General features: G+C 32.2%; 1 protein-coding gene across 1 annotated transcript in view; it reads left to right on the forward strand.

Moving 5' to 3' along the window:
- The window catches only part of Rab8 (RAS oncogene family member Rab8), a 42,402-nt gene extending 34,339 nt beyond the window's left edge, over positions 1 to 8,063 (forward strand). The window contains exon 5 of the mRNA XM_081736154.1: positions 1,273 to 8,063. Coding sequence (XP_081592280.1) covers positions 1,273 to 1,368 — 96 coding nt within the window. The 3' untranslated portion in view covers positions 1,369 to 8,063. The remainder of the gene's footprint in view (positions 1 to 1,272) is intronic.
- Positions 8,064 to 8,276: the final 213 nt, after the last annotated feature.

Genomic DNA, 8,276 nt, shown 5'->3' on the forward strand with positions numbered 1-8,276 from the left:
AGCTCTGGACAAGCTCGTGGGAAAGTTCCTACGGTGGTTCAAAGGGGTCACCAACCCTCCTCAGTCATGATTTGGTGGGGGGTGAGCTATGAAGGCCACACCAGACTTCACTTTTGTGAGCAAGGTGTAAAAACAAGTGCCAGGGTATATGTGGAAACTGTTCTGGAGCCTATTGTGAAGGACTTGAGTGACACCATGTTTAACAATGATTACTGGACCTTCCAGCAGGATTCTGCGCCAGCTCATAAGGCAAGGATCACACAACAGTGGTTGGAGGCCAATGTACCAGATTTCATCTCCAGTGCTGAGTGGCCTTCTGGTAGCCCCGATTTAAACCCTCTGGACTACAAACTGTGGGCAGGGTTACAAAACATGGTCTGCAAGAAAAGACACCCTTCACTTGAAAGTTTGCAGCATTCCTTGGTGGCAGCTGTGGCGGAATTTCCGATTGATACTCTTCGTACTGCAATAGATGATTGGCCCAAGAGACTCAAAACCAGTGTACATGCCAATGGTGGACATTCTGAAGTTTGATAGGTGCCAATTGTAAAGAATGTATGTGGTTATAACATATTAAAAGAAAATTTAAAAATCTCAGACCGTATTTCATATATTCACAAAAAAGTGTGTGACAGAATTTATGGCTAACTAGGTATATATATAAAATGAATATATGTGATATCGATGATAATTGTTTTATCAAGTTTATAAAGAATGAGGAAGCATCCCATTAGTTGACAAATGTACTCTGTTATCTCCTGTTGTAATATAGTAATTTGTTCCTTCGCTAAAGCAAAATGTACACATGAAAGTATGGTGAATGCTTTTAGAAACATTGCTGTAGGTTTTTCTATGAGACCTTCCAGGAAAAGCAAAGTAAAGCCTGTGTCAGGAAAATATTGGCATTTACTTGATAATTGAATGTATTATCGGTATGTTTCAATGTCAGGAATGACATTATTCCTAGAAATGCCAGATCATAAGCCGAAGTTAACAGGTACCCAGATTGGTCTCTTAACAAGGACGCGATTTTTTGGTGGATAGTGTTTTTTTAGTGTTAACTTATAGCAGCATCTTTATATTTTCTAAAATGTTTATTAACAATTCCTTTTCTTTAAACTTCCTAAAATATTACTTAAAAAATTCCCCCCTCATTTTCTGCTGTAACTTTTAAAAAGAAAAACAAATGAAACGTAAATTAGAAGATATCAACGAATTTATATAAATTAATAATTCATGTTTTTTTTTCTTTTTTTATTATTGTTATTATAGGAGGCTAGTAATCCACCAAAAGGCGGACATCAACTGAAAGCAAATGAACCGCAAAAGAAGCCTACAAGTTGGTTGTCCAGATGTTCATTGCTATGACACATGTACAGAACTTGCTTGTTCGTTTCAGTTTTCAGTGCTACACATGCAGCGTACAGTCTTTGTTGCAAGACTTCTGCAAGAAAGCAAGAGAACATATGATCTGTCTAATACAAGACTATGTGTCCAGGCCTGGGTTAACTTTAAAAAAATGGAAAAAAAATACGAAAAAAAAAATCATTGCCGCGTCATGGTGTTGAGAGGTGTGGAAACCATGAACAAACAAATATAAAAGTTTCGATTCTATTGGGTCCATTGCAAGGAGTAACATCCTTGTATGCATATGTTTATATATGTACACACAAATACACACATTGCTTCTGATGAAATATCGTATACAAATATATAAATAGCGAATATGTAAAAGAAAATGTACGTTTTGTAATCTATTTCACATCTCTTTTGGAATACAATGGTAATATTTTATATAATGGCAACCATTATCTCCCCATTTTGTCTCAGTCTTGCAGTTAATTTGTACAGATTCTCGCATTGAAATACTTAACATATACTGAAAAAAGTCAGTATTTTTTTTACATTGCTTCAAAGAAAGAAAAAAGGGGGGAAGGATGTTAATCCATTAAAAATTTGTAGTGGTATATTTTATTCATTTTGTATTGTAGCTAGTTAAGAAGAAGTACGAGAAATGAATATTCATTATGTACTTTTACACGTATAACTTTTTTTTGAACGCTTGGGATTTGTGCTGGTACATATATCCCATAAATACTAAAGGCAAAACCGTTAGGTGGAAATGCTGTTAGAGGTATGTAAAATAATAATACATTGTGTAATGAAAAATAATAAATAATAAAATCTTTCAAGTTTTTTGTATATTATTGTTTATTGTATATATTGAATTTGCTCCAATATTTTTTATTTTATTGAAATATTATTGTTGTGTGTTCTGATCACTGAAAGGTTGGCGCATTGCGCAAAAGTACTCCATAAGTTCTGCAGAGATTAGGTACGAATGCTCCATTTATTGTACGTTAATTGAGTATGGGGTATTATAGTTGCTAATTTTTGTCAGCATTTTGCAAGAATAAATATTTCATTAATAAATATTGCTTTACACAGAAGGAATGAAAAAATTAAGAAATATCGTGTGAACGGAAAATACAGGGTTAACAATGGACCATTTGTGAAAACAATAATTAAGCCCATTTCCTACAAAGATGCAATTTGAACAATAACTGCAAATAATGTTCTTGAGCAACGAGTTTTAGGATAAGCAATCAAAGGAAACTGTATCAGAATGTTTAAAACAACGTGGTAGAGGGAGAACTCGGATTCTTTTTTTGAAATGCCAATTTTCTGGTAACTTCTGTGATAGAACAATTGACTGTATTGTATTGGATCCTGTAGTCAGCTTAGTATTAAATATAATAGGGTGGAAGAACTAAACGATGGAAAAACCAACCACATGATATACGCTTTGCCAAGCAATAGAATAACGAAAAATGTCTTTATAAAATAACTCCATATTTTAGAGGATATTTTATTTCTTTTGTATTTCGACCTTAGATTAGATTGCTATTTGTTTTACATTTGTGGCAGATCTGAGAAGATCTGGTTACAGTTCGTAAGACATCTACGTTCGCAAGGCGGTAACGCACATGACAGTATAAGCAAGCTACTGATTCTTTTAGTTCGTATGTAAGTGCCCATAGTGAAGACAATAATGTCTATAAGAATGTTACGAACGAGAATGTGCGTTATGTAAACGAATATGTATTTCATCAATCGTACGATAATGAATCAAAATCGGTTAATCTTTTTTGACCTAAGCATACAGTCTTAGCCATTAAGGAGAACCACGAATGAAATAGTAATTCTCAGTAATCAAAAGGAAGGAACATATAATATATTCGTTTATATTCTTCGGTTAATACATCTCCATGAATGTTATTACCGTAGGTACATGGTATTTATGTGTATGAAATATATGGAAATTACTCAAATGTTTCGTCCTACATTACAAGATCTTGGAGATATTCTTCCGTCATCTAGATTGGTATTATGGTTGTGTTGCAGTTCTTTTAATTATATCGATAATATATGATAATTATATATCCAATAATTGTATATAGGAGAGTATAGCTGAATTAAATATTTGAAAAGTACCCGGAATTGTAGGGGAGCAATGTAGTAGTAAAAAAATGTTTATATCAAAATATGATTTGGTATTGAAAAATATATTGATTCTTACTAGTTCTCAAAGCTACGCTGTTAAAGCGCTATTTGGATTTTTTGGGACAAAAAAAGAGGCTAATTGTTCTGCAGCATACATACATTAAAATATACTTTTTTTTTCTTCCTAATTTGATGCTCTCATCACTGTCACACAAACATTTCTACATTTCTCTTTGCTTTCCTCTTGGATCGGTCAGATTTAGCCTTTGTGACCTCCATGACACGGGCAAATCTATGTTACATACTTACTCTTTTCATCTTTCCGAATACAGTCACGAAAATAAATGCAGAAATATAGGTCATTGTGATATTTTACGTAAGGTCATAAGATTGGTAAAATATGAAGAATTATTTGTAAACAGTATCGAACTCAAACCTTTTGTAAATTGTTTTGCATCACCTTTTCTTCCAACTGTTTGCTGTACAAGGAAATATTATTTGAAAAAATCATGTGTATTATATATCCGTATCTTAGTTCACTAGGGGCAGATGTCCATTTTTGGCACTTTTTACTTTTTTACCATGTAATTACTAAGTACAGGTAGCTTATCAGTATATCTATCTCTCACGGCGATAACCTGCTAGTTTCAGAGTTGTTACTGTTGTATCCACTAAGAAGTTCAAACTTGACTTTCGTTTTTTGCTTCTGAAAAACCAGATTTTGTGACAACCTCCCTCAGTGAACTAAAGTGCGGATATATTCAAAAGTGGGAATGGAAGAATGGCGTATTTACCAGAAAATAGTTAAAGCTAATCACACAACTCATAAAGTGATGCTTCACTGCTTTTTTCTTTAGTTTTTATTTTCTTTCCTACGTCTTTTCCTCTATCTGATCACGTGTTTGCAGAAGCGCTTACCCATTTGTGTGTGTGTGATTCACGTTTCTACTATTTCCTGGTAAGCAATTCGATATAGCTAATAGGAAGTTAAGGAATGAAATATTAATATTTTATTTCTATGCGCATCATTCTTTCATAAATTTGATTGTATATTTCTTGCATAATAATATAAAATTAAAGTGGACTTTCCAATTTGGTTGTATTGTATAAAACAGAACAGTTAGTCTATATTGAGGGAAGGAATAATTTACTAAAATGATTTAATAATAATTTAGTTAGGGGCGAAAAGAGATAACATGTGATTATCTGTATTGCATTTTGCTGTTACGGAAACAATTTTTTACTGTTATTTATTTGTGTCGTTATTTATTTATTTATAGGTGGCTGTAAGTGCAGTTGATGCTTGGCGTTGTTCTTCCGTAGACTCTCTATAATATAAAGTAGTTATTTTGTTGCCGCGTTTAATTGCTTTATAAAATAAGTAAAGCAGATTAATAGCGTTAATAATTTATGTTATGTATTACTGTGCAAAAGAGAGTGCTATAAAGCAGAAAAATTAATGAGAGTATGAATTGTGAAACTTTAATTTTGAAAATAATGATATTCTTTTAGTGAATACTCTTGTAACTTTTCCTCGGTTGTTCCCTCTCATGACTTTTGTGTAAGAGTGGATACCAACTACCAAGACTGTTCGTGGCTAATGCGCGTGCTGCGTAGTCCCGCGTTCGATTTCCGGTGGAGGTGCTTGCTTCAGATACAAATCCAACTAGTGGTTCGGATTCCACTTGAAACGGTACGTTTCGTGTCATACAACTTCAGTATCGAAAAGGAACATTTAACCGAAGTCGACCAAACAATAGTACCTACCCCCTACTTTAAATTCCAAATATATCAAGTATGTATGTTTTTGGTTCTTTGCGAAACACTGTTATATATCCTTAGAAAGAGCTCTTAAATCAGGAATGTTTGTACAATTGAGAATGATTTTCAGTTGCCACAAAGTATAATACTGTATATCATTTTATTCTATTAAGCAATACAATATTATCCTTTACAAGTTTTATATATATATATATATATATATATATATATATACAGTATTTTATATTTGCTCTTACAAAGAGAAAGGTCTTACCCAAAATACCCATATGAATGTCATTAACGTAAACAAAATGAATCAACATGTGTGAGGAATAAGTTTTTGAACAAGAAACTGAGTCGGCATCAGAAGGGTTAAATATGTGCAAATAAATGCGGCATTGTTAACATGATTCTTTTTTCTTAGTAGTATATTTGAAATGAGTCTTTCGTAGCTAATAGCCACCTACAGGTTCTTTTGTGATACTTTAGCTCCAGGAGTATATACAAGTGTGAGGAAGCTTACTTTTAAAGTAGAATGTAGCTGCTTGCGTTGTCAGGTTATTTGTTGTATTTTTCAGTTATTGCGTTATTACTACTTTTATGCTGTGGTATAGTGATATTTTGAACGGTGTATATATTGTGAAAAGAAAAGCTACAGATCTTGCATTGGATTATATCTTCCATTTATCGACTTATAATTCTCATTTCTTTATATTCTAAAAAAGTCAAAGGATGCTATTAGTAGAAAATACTGCGTCGTATAAGTGTTTAATAAGGTCGATTCTTTATTTCTGTTGTCAGTTATATTTCAGATCATAGGTTCATTTGCTATTTCTAGAAATTCAAAGGAAATCAAGACCAGGTGGGTATTTGAAAAACAGGTAGATGGTGTTAGGAAGATTCTATGTATGAATTAGCGATGCACAGTATAAAGAAGCGTGAAATATGTATACTAACCAAATAACATAAATTACAACTGCAATTTAATCGAGAATTCTAAATGTGTAAGAGGGTGTAGTTTTATAAATTAAGAGCATGGTTCATCAATTACACGTGGTGCATTAGCATTCATGTATGTTTTAAAAAATAAATAAATAAAATGAGATAAATAGGCAGTGGAGTCCGATACAGTTGTATGGTTATCAAAGGGCAGCTCTTAATCATTCCCGGCAGAGACGTAGATTTTCAGTGTCGATCAAGCATCGCAAAACAAATGAATGTCGAATTGAATTAAATTGACAGACTCAAGTGGGGTCTAAAATTATAGCACCAAAAGCCGATTGAGCTCTCATCAAATTAAGCTTGACCAGTCTTTCAGAAAGAAATCGCACCTTGTACTTGAAATTAATTGTCTTCATGGCAGAATTGAAGTTAATGCTTTAAAAAATAAAATTTTCGCCTCCAAGTTTAGTGTAGTTGTTAATGATAAAAGACGAACATACGTTTACTCTTTTTAATTTGGTAGTTTATTTAGCTTTGGTACAAATTACTATTATTCAAATGTGAAATTTGTTTTTAACTGTTGAAATCAAATACATCATTGACCAGAACATTACATAAATCATCATATAAACATTATCCGTCCTGATGTCTTAAGACTGCAATAAATATCGATCCCTTGAAATTTTTGACAAAGCGCTCGGGAATTTAAAAAGGTGATTACGCATAAGCATTACGAATGTCTTAAAATTAAAACTGTAGAGCTACAATTTAGAAAGTTTTAACAGAAAACACAGTACATGAAACTAAAATTGAACGAATACTTTCCATGGTTACTATATATTTAAACTGTACCCTACAATGTATTAGTATTAACAGTTCATACTATGCTATAAATAAATAAATAATGCAAGATCTGTGGCATTGTGGATATTTTTAAATATTTTAACCAGGGAGTTGTTACACATCCAGTAATTAACGTAGCAGAATTATCATGCTTTTTTATTTTCTAAATGTTGATCAGAAAATCACAGTATTATTATTATTATTTAGATGATATTCTAGGAAACTTGTCATTTCTTAAGAATTGGCGTGTTACTTGGTTCACAAAAGTATGATATTCATTATGTTGCAATAACAGACTTCAGAAATAGCTCCCAAGATGTTTGTGTGCAGCTTCCACTTTTAATATGTATTTTATTTTTTCTGGAGTTAACAACCTTCGATAAATATATATATATATATAATTTTAAAAACGTGATAAAATGTGGATGGTTTTTGTACCATCGTTACAATAGGCTCTCTGGTTCAAAATATATCTACCCTGTGTTCAAGTATGTATTTGATAGTATATTGGTAGAATTTTTATTTTCAACTGTATTGCGTAAGAAGAAAACTCATATTGTACTGTTAAAGACAGCGCACTTGCAGAATGTGGATTTTTTCAACGTGTGCCAAGTGCACTTCGGAATTTTACTGATAAATGCAAGCTATATTTGTATTGGAAGATTATAATACACATATATATATATATATGGTTTTTAAGACAAAATATAATGTACATAAGAATATTCTTACGTTATCTGATGTTATGCTTGATTTTGAATTATCCTTAGCTTTAACTACAAAATAAAGGATCCTTTTTTAGTTACTGAATCAGAGTTTATAAAAAACGTATAAAATTTACTGAATAATCACCGGAATTTCATTTGTATGTTGTTTAATTTAATATTAAAATAAGTGTAATATGTCAGCGAAATTTCTTTTCGTGTATGAATTGCAGTATATTTTGGTACCGCACTGTATTGCGGAGTCCTCTGTAGTGTAATGTATATTAATACATGAGCAACTTTTCATAATGGTTTTCATTACTTCGTACCAATTTATTTATTTATTGACTCATGGATCTTACAATATTAATTTAGCGACCTCTGACATATTGAAATTGTGCAGAAGTTTGTTTTGAAATACAGAGTGTCTCAAAAGTCCCCTGACATAGGGTAACTGTTACTAGCAGAGATACAATAAAATGTAAGACGGGAAACCGTCTCCAAATATGATGTTTTCTGTCT

The sequence above is a fragment of the Thermobia domestica genome, chromosome 13, assembly GCF_964235325.1.
Source record: "Thermobia domestica chromosome 13, izTheDome1.hap1.1, whole genome shotgun sequence".
Taxonomy (NCBI): Eukaryota; Metazoa; Arthropoda; class Insecta; order Zygentoma; family Lepismatidae; genus Thermobia; species Thermobia domestica.